General features: G+C 48.6%; 1 protein-coding gene across 1 annotated transcript in view; it reads left to right on the forward strand.

The window, feature by feature from the left end:
• DCAF12 (DDB1 and CUL4 associated factor 12) overlaps window positions 1-19,105 on the forward strand; it is a 306,661-nt gene that overhangs the window by 202,189 nt on the left and 85,367 nt on the right. Inside the window, exon 7 of the mRNA XM_078674716.1 lies at window positions 12,027-12,189. Within this exon, the coding sequence (XP_078530842.1) occupies window positions 12,027-12,189 (163 nt within the window). The remainder of the gene's footprint in view (window positions 1-12,026; window positions 12,190-19,105) is intronic.

The following is a 19,105-nucleotide window of genomic DNA, read 5'->3' on the forward strand; positions in this document are numbered from 1 at the left end:
CTCCAGGCAGCCCACCCTCGCCCTGGGAATAAAAATTTAGTCGAGTCTCGAGAAGGACCCATGCACCGCCGAGACGTATGTATATTCGCGCGCAGGGCCGTGGGTATGCCTCCATGAATCAATCCAGTCCATACCAGCCACCAAACCCTGCAGCTTAGTGGGGCGGCCCACCGGCACCTCACCCCCCCTGCCGGAACCTGTCCCTAGCAGCATCCATAACATCATTCCAGTCACCACCAATCGCCATCAGCACACCTGGGATATCAGCCCAAACCGTGTATAGCTTCTCTGAGGGACCATTGCAAAGGCAGCGGGGCATATACACACCCCATGACTATGGGAGTCCCTCCCACCACCCCCTGTACCACTACATATCTCCCCTGTGTGTCCTGCCAGTGCTTCGTGTGGGTGTAAGGGACCCTTCGATGAACCAGGATAGCAACGCCCCTGGACCCCCGCGCAAACCCAGCATGGTAGACCTCATGGTAGCCAAATCTCTGCATGCACAGTACCTTCGTGCCCAACAGGTGTGTTTCCTGGAGCAGAAGGATGTCAGCCCCTAGACGCTTCGCCTGCCGCAACACAGCCCCACGCTTGATTTTATCCAAAACACCCCAGCAGGGTGCCCGGGGCGTATCAACGCAAGGCATCTGAGAGTCGCTTCAAGGAATACATGGAGATGCGGACAAAAGGACAGAACAAAAATTGAAAATCCGGGCCCCCCAAGCTGTGCAACCCCCCCATCCAGACACCCCCCCCCAACCAGAAACTCCCAACCCCCATCCACCACCCCCATACCTCAAAACTGTTGAAGTATCTTTCGCGGCTAGGTGGGTACCCCAGCCCCAATGTGGTTCTCGAGGTCCCCCATGCCAATGGATCCCCTCCCAACAAACCATACCTCCTAGACCTACCCCCTCCCACCACCAAACCCTAAGAAAGGGGGGGAAAGAGAGCGGCCCACATCAGAAACCTTTCCCCACAGCCAACAACTCAAAATCAGAGCCAAACCATGTCAGCCTAAGCAAAGCAGCACAGAGCATATATAGCAAGCCAAGCTCAATGTCACTGCTCAATGTTCGGATGCCGGGGGTCTCGAATCAACTGCCCCACCAGTGGCGAAGCGCTGCCGCGATCTGGACCGCCAGTTCCCATCTCGGCAGGAGCCCCGAACGTTCCCAGATGGAGCTCCCCTAGCTGAGGAGTCAGCATGCAGTCCAGGCGGTGTATGTGGCCGCACCCGCACGGTTTCGTCAGTCCACTGAAACACCTCCTCCGGTGTATCAAAGAAATGTGTGCGCGATTGGAACACCTCTCTCAGTCGGGCCGGGAAGAGGAGAGCATAGGGGAGCTTAAGTTCACGAAGACGGGCCTTAGCTGCCTGGAAGGACTGGCGCTGCTGCTGAACTAGACGTGTGTAGTCCGGGAAAACCATAATGCGAGTGTTCTCAAATAAGATCGGTTCCCGAAGCCTAGCCTGCTTCAAGAGGACATCGTGGTCATGGTAGTTCAGCAGCTTTGCAATGACCGGTCGCGGGCGGGTCCCCTCCGGTGGTTTCTGGATGAGAGCCCGGTGAGCCCGCTCCACCACAAAGCAACGGGATAGAGCATCAGGGGGAAGCCAGCTCTCCAACCAGCGGGTCAAGAAGGCTTCCATGTCACCCTTCTCGCAGCCCTCCGGAAAGCCAACTAAGCGCAGATTATTGCGCCGCGCGCGCCCTTCTGCATCCTCGACCCGCAGGGCCAGCCCCTTCTGGACCCCTTCCATCTTGGCCATCTGCCGTTTCAGGGCAGCGACGTAGTCCTCAACTCCTGAGATTCTCCCCTCCGCCTCCATGATGCGGGAAACAGCATTACGCAGGTCTTGCCGCAGGAGCGACACATCAGCCCCCACTGCTCCGATCTCTGCCTGAAGCGTGTCCCGGGACTGCGTGATCGCTGCCATTAGGGCCGCATTGTCCGGCCCGGGTTCCTGCCGTGCCCCAGCTCCCCCACCAGGCTCAGTGTATTTGTCAATGGGCCCATGGAGCGCCGCGCCACCCTTCCCTCTCCTCATGGCCGCCGGTCTCAGGCCAGCCACTCCATTAGGCACTGTCCCAACCGACACTCACGTGGAGAGGGGGCACTCACTCGACCGCCGCCACCACCACCACCAGTGTCCACACAGCAGGTGCAACTGAAAGTCTAGCCGAGCCGGGAAGGGGCCCACCACAGCCAGGCACCAACGCACTCCCCCCCCCCCCCCCCCCCCCCCCCTCCAGGGAATGGAAGGCCTCCCAGGGACGGCCCCAGGTATCTTCAGGAGAGTCAATGGGCCCCAGACGGCTTTCCCACGCCGAACCTGGCTCTGCTGCTAATCCACCTAAAGGTCCCAGGGATCCGCCACATACTGTGTCCGTGGACTCCTCAAGGCAGCGGCCCTCCCCACGCGACCACTGCGGGGGCCGAAGATCAGGGCAGGCCGCTCCGCCACCCCGCTTCACTCGGCGCACCGGTGCCACAATCCACCAAATGGCCCCAGGGACTCGTCGCGCCCCGTGACCGTGGTCTCCGCAGGGCGGCGGCGCTCCCAGCGCGACCACCGCAGGGGCCGATGATCAGAGCAGGCCGCTCCGCAATACCGCCTCACCAGGCGCACAGGTGCCGCAGCTCTCGGTTACCGGGCCTCCACAGGCCCTGTCCCCCACGATGCCCACTCCCAACAGGAGCAAGCGAGCCGGGGGGGGGGGGTCCCAACATGCACTGCAAGCGAAGCGGGTCCTCCGCTCACTGGGGCCTCCGCTCACTGGGCCCGCCGCGCCTCGGCCGCCAGCCACACCTCTCCAGGCCCAGTCGCCACCGCCGTCCGTGGGGCCTCCAAACTCAACCGGCTGCCCGCTCCTCGGTCCCCAGTCAGCAGCGGCAGAGCCGAGGCTTCCCCTCTCCGCTCGCTGCAAAAATAGTCTGGGCCCCGGAAGGCGCCCCGAGGCTAGATCCGCCCTCTCACCAGGCCGGGCAGCCGCAATACTCCAGGCCCCGGCGTCACCAGCCGCGGCTAGGCCCCTCCGCACCCGGGTCACCAGACTCCAGGAAACAAATACGGGGCACCGAATACACCACAGGAGCCCCGGGCCGGAAAACAGCAAGGGTCAGGCAGCACTTCGTGCCCCAAATGGCCGTGGGGACCAGGATAATCGCCGGATAATCGGCGGGCCGGACGGAGCTCGTCTAGAGCACATCCGCCATGCTGGCTCTCCAAGCCACGCCCCCATTCAATTGTTTTTAATACATTGTTCAATTAGTTTTTTTACTGTGCTTCAATATGCTTTTATCCACGTATACTGCTTGGTGTAAGAGAGCAATTGGTAAGGTTAAAGACCTGGAAGGGCCCTTGAACCTAGTTACCTTAATAAAATGATAAAGATCCTGTGAGTCACACTTGAGGGAACATGCAACACTGCCGTACATAAGTTGACTTCAAGTGTGCCATGTAAGAAGGGCTTGTTGTGATTACCTTTTATATACATTTTTCAACATAAGAACATAAATTATTTCGTACCTGGCCTCTACAGTAATAACAGCAATCTTGGAGCAGGTAATTACTGTTTATTTCTCAATCAAATAAGTAACAAACCAATGCGTACTTTTGGAGCTTTCTTTGCTGATGCTACATCTCCCTAGACATCTGTAGTAGCTTAGGTCTTCCTTTTCTGAAAAAAGGAGGGAGGCTAAGTGGAAAGTATAGTGTATATCCATAACGTAGAATCCGCAGGTCCCTAGAAAGATTATATATAAACAGACAAATAAGCAGCACAAACCACCAGGACCCCAAACATTGGGGGAAGTCCTATTTACAAGGAAGGAATCCCATCACCCACCGAGGTGGCATGCTTCATCATTTGGGATCTCCTCTTGGCTGCAACCTGGTACAGCCAAGGAGCTACAACTCCTTGCTAGTGTAAAGGAGGAGCTTGCGGATGTTTTAGTATAATCCGGGGGCTAGATCTCCTATAATCGATGGAGCATGAAATAGTGTGGTGAAAGTACATGGTGCAGTGAATGAAAAAAGTGAGTTAAAATAGACTACCAAGAAAAAAAAGAATTTATTAAGTATCCCTTGGTGTTAAAAGCAGTAATGGCGCGGTCTGAATGAATGTGCAAGTGCACTAGTGAAGAATATTGAGAAGGTCTACATGTTTCAGCCACTCTTGATCATGAATTGATCATGGCTTTCTTCAGGACCAAGTTGTTACTACTGCAGAACTAAGTGAGTGAAAACTATCACAAAACAAAAACGGGATATTAGGAATGATACAACCAACAGTATACCTGTGTGGTACTTGTAGTGGGAACTACAGGGATACGTGGTGAACACCTGTTGGAGAAGAGAACAAACACACTCAAGTATGCAAACATGTTACTTGTCTGTGTATAGAAGAACATTTCCAATCAATATAAAATGCTGCATGTCTTAGAAATAATGAGAGAAGGAAAAATGTCAACCGCCTTACCCATATTAAATCATGAGGACTACCCACCGCTCCTGGTAACAACTCAGGGCGTGAGGAAACGGTCTGTAGAAAAAAAGAAGAAAACTAGTACCACACATATGGATAGTTCTTAAAAGTGGCGGACCATCATTGCACCGCCACTATTGCTTATTAACCGAGTAAGGGTTTATCAAGGTCATCACAATAGTACGAAATGTGCAGGAAGACAAAGTTCAACTGCACATCACATGTAGACATGTATTCAAAATGCAGACTATCAGTGAGAGTAGTTTGCTGTGGCTGAATGCGTTTTCAGTCAACCAGAGTTGCCACTAACCCCAGCAGGTATTAGAAATTCACAGGTTGTAGAAAGGTCTACCTACTCTCCCGTGAAGGTAGATCAGTTGTCAAAATGGTGTAGAATGTCCAAAATGACACAACTACACCGCACATTACTAATAGACTTGTATCTAGAGTTCCGGCTATCGGTTAGAGTAGTACGCTATGGGTAAAGCATTTTTAAAACATAGCGGTCAAACATGCTCAGCGCTAACACCTACAGGTGTTTGAGGAAAGATTTAAGGGTAGAAGCTAACATATCCCGCAGCCTGTTGCACTTACCTGTCCGTCGCTACCCCGGGCTCGATCCTGGATGTCACAAGCGGTAGCGAACGGACGAGTGCGCAGTATTAAATATAGTCATTAATGGTCCTCGCCTGTGGAGAACCATTGAAGTCGTGAGTCTTCCTACGTCAGGCGGCGTCTCATGTTCGCCGCCTATCTCTAGTGCTCGCCATCACGTGGCGTGCTTATTGTGCGTTTGTTGGACTACCAAAGAATGTAGGAAGTATGTGAAATGTAGTCATGCAGTGACGAACGGCATGTGAAGATAAACGCGTGTTTATAAAGGCGTCTCCAATACATAGTCAACATAGAAAGGTTGCGCCTTATCAAGGCACATGGGTAATGTGGTATAATCGCCCAGGCTTAAGATATTTGGTGGCTTATCGGCTTCTCTTAAAAAAAAAAAGATATGCTCATGAAGCCTAGGATCAGACGGTAGACAAATTTGATCCAAGCAGTAATAGCGCGGTCTAAACGTATGAACAAGTGCGTTGTTGATGAATGTTGACACAGTGCCCTACTTGCTGGGGTATCGTACATCATACAAATGGAAAAGTCCAAGTGATGGGGCTACAGACAGGGTATTGATATAAAATAGGAGTGTCATTCCAAAGTATGTAACCACAACGTGTACCTTACATTAAAGCCTAACATCTACTTATAGCAAAGGAAATACCATGCCTCAGAAGTTCGGCCTGGTATTTCTATGAAGTTCAAATAATCACTTCTATAAAAGTACCCCCGTTGTTTGTTTCGTGAGTGCCCACCATCCAAGAATGGCCAAGAGAGCACAGTGCTGCAGAAGTCCGACAAGACAAATGTACCGAGTCTATGTAGAATAGGGGGCAATGCAATGTAACCAGTGTATTAAAAATAGGGGGGGAGGGGTTTTCTTCCTAAAAAGGGAAACCCGATTAGGAATGATGCTGCTATAATGCCATGCACCCAGTGAATACCCAAGGAACTCTTTTCTCTTAGTTATCAGTTTTTAATCATTTGGATGCAGTCTGCATATTTTAATAGCAACTTTGATGTGAAGTGAGTTTGCTGTCTTATAATGATGTTGAATTGATTCTAAATTAACCTCTCAGAAAAAAACTGATTTTTGTTTTTAAAAAACGAAGAAACTACTGACTCTCCTGGTATTTCACAGAAATGAGGATCTGAGATGACTGCTTGTCGCCTCAAGAACGTGTAGATGGCACTTCAAGCCCTAGCGGTAAATGCTTCTAAGGCTTTTTTACCAACAGCAAATAAGAAATAAGGGGTGGGGTTATGCTCACTAAAAACTTTGGTTTGAACCAGGACTATTTGCCTTTAATAGAATGCTTAATCGTGTTGCCACCTTGAGTTAAAGGAGTCTATATTCAGAGCTCCCATCTACCCTATGCCAATATTTACCGTATCGTCAGAGCAGATTCTGGTTCTGAGGAAGATGTAGCCACAGTTCTTGTCTCTATACATAGACCGTTTTTAGTCGAAGCCTTTCTTCTGGACACTTTGGATCTATTTTTTGATGGTTGAGATACCCTCTGAGCCACTTCCTAGTCCTGAGACTGTGCCTCCATGGCTCCTGCCTTGGCATTTCTTCCAAAGAAGCTTCTGTCTACTAAAGATACTGGCCTTGTGCCTTCACTAAAGCAGACAAATAAGTGATGCGTGGAGTCCTTGAATTAATATCAGCCACTGGTAATCACTCGGGCCACATTCCAGTCCACTGTAAGTTTGCACACTATGCCACCTCAGTTTAGACTGAGCCATAGGCAATCAGTCCTGACCCTGCTCCATTGATTACAGTCAACCGCAAACAGTCAGGCTCTCCCCAAACACATGCAGCCCAATATCAGTTTCACTCTTAGGCTCATCAGGCTGTTATTGCAAAGATTGGTTATAGCTTGATTCTACTGGTACAGTGTGCACTGGACCCACATATGGGCATACAGATCCCTCGTAGGACTTCAGACTAAAGCGTACAAAAAAATTGATGGATGGAATGTTTGAATTAATTATTATTTTGCACACTATGCCACCTGTGGCTGGACTGTTCCTAATGGATCAGGCTCAAGACTGATTTGCATATGGCTGGGTCCAAACTGAGATGGCAGTCTTTGCAAAAGTTATGATGGACTAGAATGCGACCCCACATAATTACCAGAGATTAATTCAAGTATTCTATCCAATACTCAATGATGACCCAAGACTTGGTCTATTTCAGATCAACACCTTCAAATCACTGTGCTTTAGTTGTAGGCAGTACAACTTTCTTGAAAAGAGATTCTCCCTTCGATCTCAGGGAGGACGATTTAAGTGCTGTCAGGCACCAAAACCACTGCCCTATAGATGGTTGGAGCAGTGTGGGGTCTTTGACCCGATGTTGGTAGACCTGCTACAGTGAGCTTCAGCAGAATGTATTGTCAATATAGGCACATCCTGAAAGCTTTTTGTGTGAGACTGAGTTGCCTCTCAATAGAGGACCACTAGTGGGAACTTCAACCTGATGTGGCAGATATTTTCTTTTGTAAATTGTGTTGTCTATTAGATGACCTCATTGTAGCTGTCAACATTGCGTCATTGGATGTGTCATAAACTTTCTTCCAACTGTTTCATTGGGCAGTGCTTTGAGGGTCAACTTATTGTGAGGTAAACTGTATGCATTCCTGCCAATTTCACTATTTTCAAATGTCCTGAGGGAGGATCAGGCTCATTTGATCCTGAATACCCCAGAATAGATGAGGAAGTCTTGACATTTTGATCTCTTGGAACTTAGCACTCCACCACTTCTTCGTTTTACCCACAGGATGGACTGCTTTTGTGGCAGGATGTTTGTTCCTCCACTCCAGTCACCTGTCCTTCATCTGCAGGTATGAAGATTCAGCAGCGCTAGCTATAAACTTTCTGTTTACCTCTGAAATTGACAGATTTCATCTGGGCTATCAGAAAGTCTGTTAGAGAATTAGTGGATACGAGCCCTTGGTCAAGATTTGTGAGCTGGAGAGAGATTTGGGCTTTTGCTCAGCAGAGCTTGACAATGTTCTTTGTGAAGGGATACGTGGATGAATATTTCACCTTCATGTGTATCTCTGAGCAACTGCCTTGTTTAATTTACTATTAGTAGTGCATTTTCTAAAGGTTTTGTTCTCTCAAATTGCTGTCAACCTTCTATATGGCTTCTCCATTCAAACCAATGCTCAGTTACGGATGTATGTCATTACGTCGCATACAAATACCACGCGTGCCATTACAACGCAGGTATTATTATTTTATTTATTTGGAGGTTTTATAAAGCGCAACAGCTGCTTCAGCAAAGAGGCGTCCCGGCGCTTGTAGCCATGTCAACAGAGTGCAGGAGCTAGGCCCTACGAAAGGAATCTAGGCCCTAGGAAATATAAGAGTTTTAATTGCTTTACGGAAGGACAGAAGGCAGTCTAGACGGCTGATCTGCACAGGGAGGGAATTCCATAATTTAGCAGCAAGGTACCGAAAGGACCGACCCCCCAGCTCTGAGGCGCTTCACCCGGGGGACCGTGGCCAGGAGATGCTCGGCCGAGCGCAGCTGGCGTGTGGGTACATAGGGGATCAGCAGATTAGACAGAATCTCAGGAGAGGGCCATTTTAGAATTTTTAAGGTCAGACAGAGTGCCTTAAATTGAATCCTTTGAGGCACAGGCAGCCAGTGCAGGCGCCGCAATGCACCTGTCGCAGAGCACGTTCTGGGGAGTCGCAGAAGGACTCGGGCAGCTGCGTACTGGACTCTTAAAAGGCGCGTAACTTCCGCCTTGTTGGCTCCCAATAGAAGTGAGTTAGCATAGTCCAACCTATACAGAATAGTTGCTTGGACTATCAGCTGGCGGGTGGGAGGGTCAAAGAAACCTAGCATAGGTCGCAGACCCCGGAGGAGACCGAAGCAGGTGCCAGCGATCTTCTTGGTATGCTCTTGGAAATCCAGCTTAGAGTCGAACCATACCCCTAAGTTTTAAGCAGCCGACTTGGGGGTGGGGACACTGCCCATAGAATCCGGCCACCAATGTTTGCTCCAGAGTCCCTTGTCTCCCTACCAGCAGCACCTCTGACTTGTAGGCATTGAGTTGCAGGCAATTGGTGGTCATCCACTGCGCGATCGCTGCAAGGCCGGCCTGAAAATGCGAGACACCCCGAGTATGGTCTTCAGAGAGGAACACCACCAGCTGCGTATCATCGGCGTACGAGATCACGGTCAAACCATAGTCCCTTGCAACCGCCGTCAGTGGTTGAACATAGAGGTTAAACAGGACCGGGCTTAATGCCGAGCCCTGAGGAACCCCCGTTAAACAGGACCGGGCTTAATGCCGAGCCCTGAGGAACCCCCTGCTCGATGGCATGAGAGGGGAAAGGGGGGGCCGCAACCTGGAATGATCGGTCAGCTAGAAAAGAACGGAACCACACCAGGGCCGGACCTACCACCCCCACCTCCTCCAAGTGGCGCAAGAGGATCTTATGGGAGACCGCGTTGAACGCTGCGCTGAGGTAGAGCAGGATGAGAGCCGCAGTCTGTCCCTCATCCAGGATGGTTCGTAGATGTTCACACACTGCTACAAGCGCGGTCTCGGTGCTATGGCCCGGGTGGAATCCGTTCTGGAAGCGATAAGGGCGCCAATGTTGCTCAGGTGGAAGGAAAGAATGTTGTTAGCGTGGGCTTCCGCAATTTTTGCGACCCAGGGTAGCAGGGATATGGGACAAAAGGTTTCCGGTTTAAGGGGACCACCCTCGCTGTTTTCCAAGGCGTGGGCACTACTGGCGTGGTAAAAGAAGAATTTATGATCTGACATACAGGTGAGCATCTCTGAATTGGGCAGGCTTCATGGGATTAGTAGGGGAACCAGATTTGACCCTCTTACTTAAAGTAAGGAATTCGTTGTGGGAGATAGGGGGGATCGCTGCTAGGATAGTGGTGGGCCTAAGGATAGCATTGGTAGCAGAGTCTGTAGGAACAGGGGCAAAGGATTTATAAATAGTTTCAACTTTTTGAACGAAGAAAGTGGCTAAGTCCCCACATTGTTGTTCAGACGTGATCCATGCATTAGAGGGATCTTTCCTGGTTTTAAAATCATGGTGTATTTTTAAAATACTTTTGACAGGATTGTTGCTGGCCTTAACCACTTGGATGCTAAGGTGTTTTATGGCTTTGAATGTAATTTCCATTGAAGTCAATGGAAACTCCATGACGAGCTGGGCTCGTCATGAGCGTCGAAGGGGTTAATCTCATTGGTGAGAGAGGCCGAACAAGAATGATGTATGGCCTTGTGATAGCATTTCATCGCATCCTGATTTAGCTTTTTTGCCCCAGGGTCATAGGCCCTTCTCCATGCGCGTTCAAGCTTTTTACAGAAGCTGCGCGAAGCAGCCAAGGAGTCATCAAACCAGGGATTAGACTTCGAACAACGACCCTTAGACCATTTGGCTGGAATCAAGGAGTCTAGAGCATGGAGTATCCAGTCACAGAAAGTATTATAAGCTTGCTCGGGGTCAGTGCCTAAACCAGGGCGGGAGGATGTCAGGATGGAACACAGATCTTTTATATTAAGTTTATGGGCGATGTCAATGACAACGACATGCCATTACATCGCATACTTTTACCACGAGTATGCCTTTCCCACGCATGCCATTACAGCGCAAAGGCATAGGTGGTAAAGCTATACTCGTGGTTAAAGTTTGCAAGGTAAATGACTACCCTATCCCTACACCTACACACTACTCCCACCCCTAACCCTAAACCACTACGACACTACAACACTACCCACACTACTCCCACCCCTACACTACCCCAACCCTCAAACACTACTACCCAACGCTAAACCACTACCCACACTACTCCCACCTCTACACTACCCTAAAACACTACTACACTACCCACACTACTCCCACACCTACACTACACTAAACCCTGAAACACTACTACACCCCAACACTACCAACACTAATCCCACCCCTACACTACCCTAAACCACTACAACACTACCCCCACCCCTACACTAGCCTAAACCCTAAAACACTACAAGACAACCCACACTACTTCCACCCCTACACTACCCTAAACCCTAAAACAGTACGACACTACCCTACCCTAAACCACTACCACTACCCCTACCCCAAGCACAATCAGCCTTACCTCTTTCCTCGTGGTTCCAGCTTCACCGTCTCTGCTCCCGGTTCCTGCTTCCTGTGTCGTCAGAGGTGCACGTCGTTGTGAGGAAACAGCCTCCGTTTCCTAACAGCGACGTGGATAGCCATTACATCACATGCGTTGTAAAAGTGCATGCGATGTAATGGTATGCATAGATTTTACTCTGCGTTGTGAAATAATAGCAATGCGTAGTAAAAGTTGCGTTGTAATGGCTGTTTCGCCTCAGTTGCTCGAGTTGTGTTTCCTCTTAAGACTGCATTTTTAGTGGCAATAACTTTGGCCCTGAGAGTTGGTGAATTACAAGGTTTCTCGGTCTAGCTACCATACATTCTTTTCTTACCAGATAAGCTGGCTAGATTGCACTTGGTCATCTATAATGTCTGCATTACTTCAAACCTAATGCTTTGTATGTAGCAGAATGGCCTTAGAGGATGTGAATGACCAAAGTGCTTGACTGCCCTGATAAGCCAACCGTGGGATGTCTTCTGTAGGACCCTTTTCTTGCCACCATTCCTGCATTCAGTACTCTGTCAAGAATTATGTTTTGAATGCTTAATGCCTAACCTGAAATATTGCTTGAATTCAAACTAGATCTTGTGAATAGAGCCTTTATATGGTGACTTTAAAAAAAAAGTAGCTAATTAGCCCATCTTAAAAAGATTATCCCTGTTCTCCAAAGGGACTCATATTCCGTTTATTAGAACTCCATATTGTTTAAATCCTATGAGATTTTACTGTAAATCGGTATTGATTTTTTTCTCCTTTTTTTCTAGCTGCTTTCCACGAAGTTGCCATACTGCAGAGAGAATGTGTGTCTGGCCTATGGTCAGGAATGGTCTGTGTATGCGGTTGGATCCCAGGGACATGTCTCGTTTTTAGATCCGAGGCAGCCTGCCTATAATGTGAAATCTGTGTGCTCCAGAGAAAAAGGCAGTGGTAAGGATCTTCATAGTAGCTTACAAATACAGTGCAGTAAAACGTTGTGTCACCATTGTATCCCACCTGGGGCACCCTTATCGCTATATTGTATGTTTCCTCCACTCTACTTACCTCAGGTTTTCCTTTTTACCACTCAACTTAAGAAGATAGGAATGGGTGCAGTGGTTCATTTTTTCTGTCCACTTTATGAGCATGAGTTTTTTTTTTTTTTTTCATTTGTCCTCTTTAATTTTTCTGGTAATTTCTCTTTGTTTTCTACGTGGGTAGCAGTGGTGTTCTTCTGTGGATCTTCCTGCAGAGAGTAAAAACATGATTAGTTATTATCACTGAGGGTTTTTACCATTTTTATGCCATCCCTGATCAATGTTAATTGTGAGGGAGGGATGAAATTCTGGTAGAATTGCAGTAGTTGTCTAAGACCGGGAAAGTGCTCTAAGTGGTGATTTGAGGTACAAAGCATTTTTGCACCTTGTTAGGGTACCTATGATATGCCATTATTCTGAGCCTTCCATGTTAGAGAGTGTGCAGTGATAATTCACTCTCTCTTCCCCTACTGTTCGGGGTCCGCCTACTGACCCTGCACAGATAATTCTCTGCATTTCCTCCAAAACCTTTTTCAGTTGATGCAAATAGTGTGTATCTGTGTGTGCAGTCCTTGAACTGTTTTCTCAAAAAATTAGGGAGTTGGGAGCAGCATTTGTATCATCATGATAATGCCAAACTGACTTGACCATGCAGCATGCATGTACAGTGTGTGAAAGTTGCCTAGCCTTTTATGGAACTGCATCAAAATCTTCATGCTCAGTGGCTTTTTGACTCAAGACCTTGTGCTGACGTCTTACGTTATAAATTATTAAACCCCAGGAGCTAGTTGACAGTATTTAATGTTCTCTGCATAGGTCAATACCCCCTCCCTTAATTATGTATCTAAGCCAAGGGAGAAAGCACATAATCAGAGCATTTAGGGATTAATGGAAGTTCAAGCCCGACACCATGAGGGCACTTAACTTCCTAATTTCAGGTCAACTGTTCTTGTCTACTAAATTAACGTTAAATGGAGACAAACCGTGGTTGGTGCCATCATTCTAATTAATCTGAATGGCTGAGCCAATCTCCGCATTCCAGACTAGTTGCTAATATCAGGTAGTGAATGTGATGTCTGTTATATCATTCTACACTAAATCTTTAGGTGACTAAAAGGCAAACCGAGCTGACCAAACCGCTTATTAAAATGTTGGGATGCCGCCACGATCCAACCTTCTCTTTGGGGTTTATTCTTCAATGTCGCCCAAAATACTCTTAGTCACAATTTTCCTGTTCTTGGATTGATTTCACTAGGAAAATACGAGGAGTGAGTCTCCTTTGGGATTTGTTACTTTATTCTTGAGGGGATATTTTAAGCATGTTCTCGAAGACAACAAACCGAGTAACCTCACTCTATCATTTTCTGTGTGGATTAGTGAGTTCAGCAGTACACCCCTGCGACATGAAAGGGACTCAATAAATCCATTGTTTTAAACATAGTGAGCACCCTTGATGGCGCCCCTTAAGTCGCAGTTAAGTTTAAATATTGGATAAGAAGATGTGTTTTTCCAGTGTGTGGTTAGTACAGTGGAAGTTCTTCACCATAAGTATCCTTCTGGGTGACTGCTTACCCTGCACTCATCCATCTCTCAACCTGCAGTTGCATGCCACTCACCCAACACACCCACCCTACACACTCACCTTTCACTCACACACCGCTCTCCCTGAAATATATTTTGAAATGTTGGTACAGTTGACTTAGCTATTTAAATGTGTTAAACAAACTGATACCCAACAGCCTTTCATTCTACACTTTGTACAGCAGATCAGACAGTGCACTTTACAGAATCCTGAACCTCTGCAGTCAGAGAGGGAAAAGTTATTGTAAACTGAAATCTCACTCTGAACACAGAGCAAAAGTAACAAGATAAAAACAAGATTTAAAGGCATCTTTATTACTCCTTCCCTTTCTGACTGAACAGAACACCTGTTCTTTGTCAGCTTGCCAGAATGGGCAATTAAGTTCTAAATGTAGCTCGACCTGCTAAAATCTGACTCGCCATAGCCAGTGGGCGAGTAGATATTTCGAGGCCTGCTATGTTAAGGTGAATAATGTTGTGCACTGTGAGTAGTACACACACGACTAGGTGGGAGGGCACCCTCAAAGGGGAGCCAGGTAGGAATATCAAGATTAGCTGCAGGGAACCACCGACTAAGGATACCATTTGATATTTTTGAAAGTGTGGACATTTGACCACACCGTCCAGTCAAATTTTTTGGGGGTGATATTCTTGCTTTCTTGTTTTTCCATAGAAAGTGTGACAGTAGGGTATCGATGGATTTTAAAGAAAGAGTTTTAATGGCAATATAGTGGGTAGGAAGTTGGTTAGTGCCGTCACAACCATTTTGGAAGGTGATTAGTGCTGTGGCCATCATTTTGATAGTCTCAAACCTACCCCACCAAGTGATAGATTTTGGGGACCATTGTTAGGAGTTCCTCTTTGGATATAGTAACTGATAGAGACATTTAGCTGCAGATTCCTTAACTTTGAACTTCCAGACATCCGGCTAGATCAGGAAGATTATTTGTAGCAATAACCCTGCGCATTGGTAGGTGGAGTCTGTGTCGGTCTAATCCGCGTCATCGGGACATCTGCATTGTCAATATAACCGCCCTCCAGCGCGCTGAAGTCAGTTCTTTTCTTTCTTTCTTTATTTATTTATTTGTGCGTTTTTATATAGCGCGGACTTTACCCGAAGGTGTCAGAGCGCTTCACAATAGGAACAAAACTGGTACATGAGAACATTACAAGTGAACAAAATACAAAAGCAAACGTTACATAAAATGAAGCAATAATGTCAATCGTGAGCCAACAAAATACAAAAGGTAGCAAACGGTGCATTACTAAAGTGACAATCGTAAACCACAAAATACAAGAGGTAGCAAAACGGTGCATTACAAAAGAGACAATCGTGAACCAACAAAATACAAGAGGTAGCAAAACGGTGCATTACAGGAGGAAAGAGTGACGTGTGCAGGTTATAAAAGCGTACAAAGTAAACATAGAGGTATAGTACTGCAAAATATAGAGGGCCCTCTAGCACAAGAACAGACGTTGCGTAGGCCATGGTGGCACTAGTGCAGGTATTGAAAATAAACAAATGTAAGAGGTAGAAAACAGTGTGTTACAAGAGAAAGTGACGGGTGCATGTTACACACGAGTACCAAACACAGGTAGAAAGATAATACCGCAATAACTGGCCGTCTCTCAAACCGCAAGAACACACTGGGAGGACACTTCCATAGTCATGTACAGTAGATTTTTCTATAATGGAAGGGCTTCCTTCAGCTAATAGAGAGGGCATGGATTACATTTGGAAGTGTCTTTGAAGGAGGAGAACTTTGAGGTTAGTTTTGAAGGCCTGGGAGGAGGTGGTGGTCCGGAGCTGCGGCGGAAGGGAGTTCCAGATTCTCACCGCGTTGCCTGAAAAGGATTGTGCCATTGTTCTTTCCTTCTTGAAAGTGGGAGGTTCAAGCAGAAGATTTTCCGCATTACGTGATGGTCTAGAGCCTCCAGAGAGTTTCAGTTTATTCGCCAGGTAGCGAGGAGAGGAGGAGTACAAGGCTTTGTGGGTGATACAAGCAGTCTTGTAGATAGCTCTAGCCTCGATTGGAAGCCAGCGGAGGGTGGATAACATCGGTGTGATGTGGTCGCTTCTTTTGGCCCCATAAATGAAACGAGCTGCTGAATGTAAAACAGATTTAAGGGGGGACAGGTGGGATTTGGGGAGGCCAGTAAGAAGAGAATTGCAGTAGTCAAGTCTGGAGAGGACCAGCGATTGCACCAGGGTTATAAGGTCCTGCTCCGGGAAGAAGCGACGGATTCCCCAAAGAAGGCGCAGATGGTATCGAGCAGACTTTGCAATGGAATTGATGTGGGGGGTTAGATTGAGTTTTTTGTCGAGAGTGACACCCAGGGATTTTGCGCTGTCGGCAATGATGGGATTAGTGTTCAGTAGATTCAACTGATTCATCCATGATTTCACCGGGGGAGGAGAGATTGAAGAGGAGAAGAGGAGGAATTCGGTTTTGGAGGGATTCAGAATCATTTGATGAGTAAACATCCAGTTATGAATGGAGTTGAGAGTAGAGCTTAGGATAGAGAGATCGTGAGTGGAGGCAACCTTGAGGTAGATTTGAGTATCGTCAGCATAGAGATGATAGTGGATCCCGGATTTACTTAGAGAATTCCTAGTGGTTTTAAATAGAGGTTGAACAATGTGGGTGCAAGTATAGAGCGTTGAGGAACACCTTGACCTACCGTCACAGGAGATTCTTTCCGCGCCAGCAGGCGCAGAGCCGTCGAAGAGAGCTTACCTCTTATCATTTTTTCACTTTTTATAACTTTTTGACGACTCCTTTTAGTGTGCTAGGGGTGTCTAGCAAGAAGACCTTGGGGTTGAAGCCGTGCGGCGCCTGTCAACGCTTCCTGTTGGTCACGCCCCCCCCCCCCCCCATGGTGCCTGGAGCTTGACCATGACAGTCATGCTCCAATTGCCGGGCCACGGCGCTGAAAGCTTTGAGGGAGCAGTCCCTTAAGATAATCGCGGTCCGGCACCTCAGAGGTCGCTCCGTCGATCCCGGTCGAGAGGAAGGTCCGAGCACCACTCCAGAGAATCAAAGCCCTCTTCTTCCAAGTTGTCAGGTAAGAGGCGTCCGAAGAAACACAAGAAGTCGAAGTGCGCTTCAACTTCGCCAAGTTCGTCGCATGACGAGACAGAAGAACCTTGGCGCTTGAGGCCTTGCTCCGCAGAGCGGATGCCTGTGTCAGTTCTGCGTTTCCCTCTCATCCCGGGACCGGGAGCGACACCCGCCCAACTGAAGGAGTTCTATGATGCCATGTGCACCATATTATGGCGGCCTCATCCTGTTGGCGCGCCTTTGGGCCCCGCAAGCCTGGACGATGGAGTTCCTGTGGGTTCTGCGCCTTCGGTTCTGGCTATAACCTCCTACTGGACCAATTCCTGGGTCCGGACCAGCGCAGGGCGCACCGCTGCAGCAACCTTCCCCGGGCTGCGTCTGCAGCGGAGGTCTTCTGCGTCGCTGGCGCCCACTGGCGGTGCCTCCCCAATTCTCATTCCCGACGACCAGTCAGGCATCCACCGATGCCGAGACCGGTGGCGCCTGAGCGGTACGGCTCCATGCCGTTTAACCTGCTCTATTCTGAAGGGTTGGGTATGGATGAGGAGGATTGGGAGGGGGGGGCAGGACCCCTTAGAAATCCCGCAACCCAGGACATAGACTGGTATGAGGAACTGGGTGCCCTGGACACCTCCCCAGATTCTGACATGCTGTCTCCCCCTAACCTGGCTACGGAGGAGGTGGCATCATTCACTATGGTGGTGCGTAGGGCTGCAGAGATCTTGGACCTGAAGCTCCCTACTGTGGCAGTCAAGACTGTCTTAACAGAGGTCCTGCAGTCTGATGTCTGCTGCTCGGAACCCTTGCTGCCTTTCAATGAGGCCTTTACTGTCATTCATCTGGGCAACTGGTCCAAGCCCAGCACAGGTGCTCCTATGAATAGAACGATTACTTGGCGCCACTGCCCTGCACCGACGACTCAGCTTAACCTCACTGCCCACCCCTCAAAGCTTAGTGGTTCAAACTTCCTCTTCCCATGGCACTGTCCCTTAATCAACCCTGCACAGGTAATCCAAGAGACTGGAAAGCTTTGGGAAGAAAACAAAATCTTCTGCCAGTCTAGCATTGCAGTCTGTGTACACTGCATGCCTTTTGGGCTGTTATTCCCTTTCGATATAGGATACAGTTGCGTAGGTGCTGCCCAGAGTCTCAGAAGCAGACCGGATTTTACTCTCCCTGGCCATCTGAGACGGGACAGATGCAGCAAAGTTCGTCATCCAATGTGGCTTGGAGACAAAGTAGATGCCGCCCTTGAGCGTTTCAAGGACTCATGGGCTACAGCCAAGTCCTTGGACCTCACCACAAGATCCCGGCCTGTGTTTGCTTTTTACTCCCTTAGTGGCTATGGCGACCCTATTCCAACCAGAGGGCCCGCAAGTTCAGCAACCTCTGTGGCCGTGGACACTTTTCACTACAACCCCGTGGGTCGGGAGGCCAGAGGTCAAGCCATTCCATGTTCCCCTTCTCCACCGCAAAACCCTCCTAGTCCAATCCCCCAGGATTATTCACGGACAGTTCGTGGAAGAATACACCATCAACTCCCCCACTGGTAAAACATCACCTTGGACAGGTGGGTGTTGCAGATAGTCCGTAGGGGCTACTGCCTCCCCTTCGTGAATTACCCTCCATCCATGCCTCCAGTGTGCTATCAACTGATGGAGGATCGCCTTGCCTTACTCCGCATCAAGACTCTCTTGGCCAAGGGAGCTATAGAGAGGGTTCCCCAGCCAGAAATAGGCTGTGGTTATTCCTGCTATTTTCTGGTCCCAAAGAAGGACGGAGGCCTTTGTCTTATCGTCGAGCTTGGAGCCCTCAACTACTTCCTCAAAAAGGAGAAGTTCATGATGCTCACACTAGCTCAGTTTCTATCTGCCCTGGACTTGGAGGATGCCTACTTTCATATCCCCGTCCTGCCTGCTCATTGTCGCTACCTCCGGTGGACCACGAGCACTTTCAGTTTGCCGTGCTCCCCTTCAGCCTCGCCAGTGCCCCTTTAATGTTCATAAAGGTGATCACAGCCCTTTTGCGGAGACCAGTGGTTTCAGTCTTTCCCCTTTCTCAACGACTAGTTGTTGAAGGCTTGTCCCAAGCTGTTGTCTCCCACTTCCAGATTATGGCGAACCTCCTGCATTCGCTGGGGTTCACTATCAACGTGCCGAAGTCACACTGGACTCCCTCTCAGATGCT

The sequence above is a fragment of the Lissotriton helveticus genome, chromosome 2_1 (assembly GCF_964261635.1).
Source record: "Lissotriton helveticus chromosome 2_1, aLisHel1.1, whole genome shotgun sequence".
NCBI classification, from domain to species: domain Eukaryota; kingdom Metazoa; phylum Chordata; class Amphibia; order Caudata; family Salamandridae; genus Lissotriton; species Lissotriton helveticus.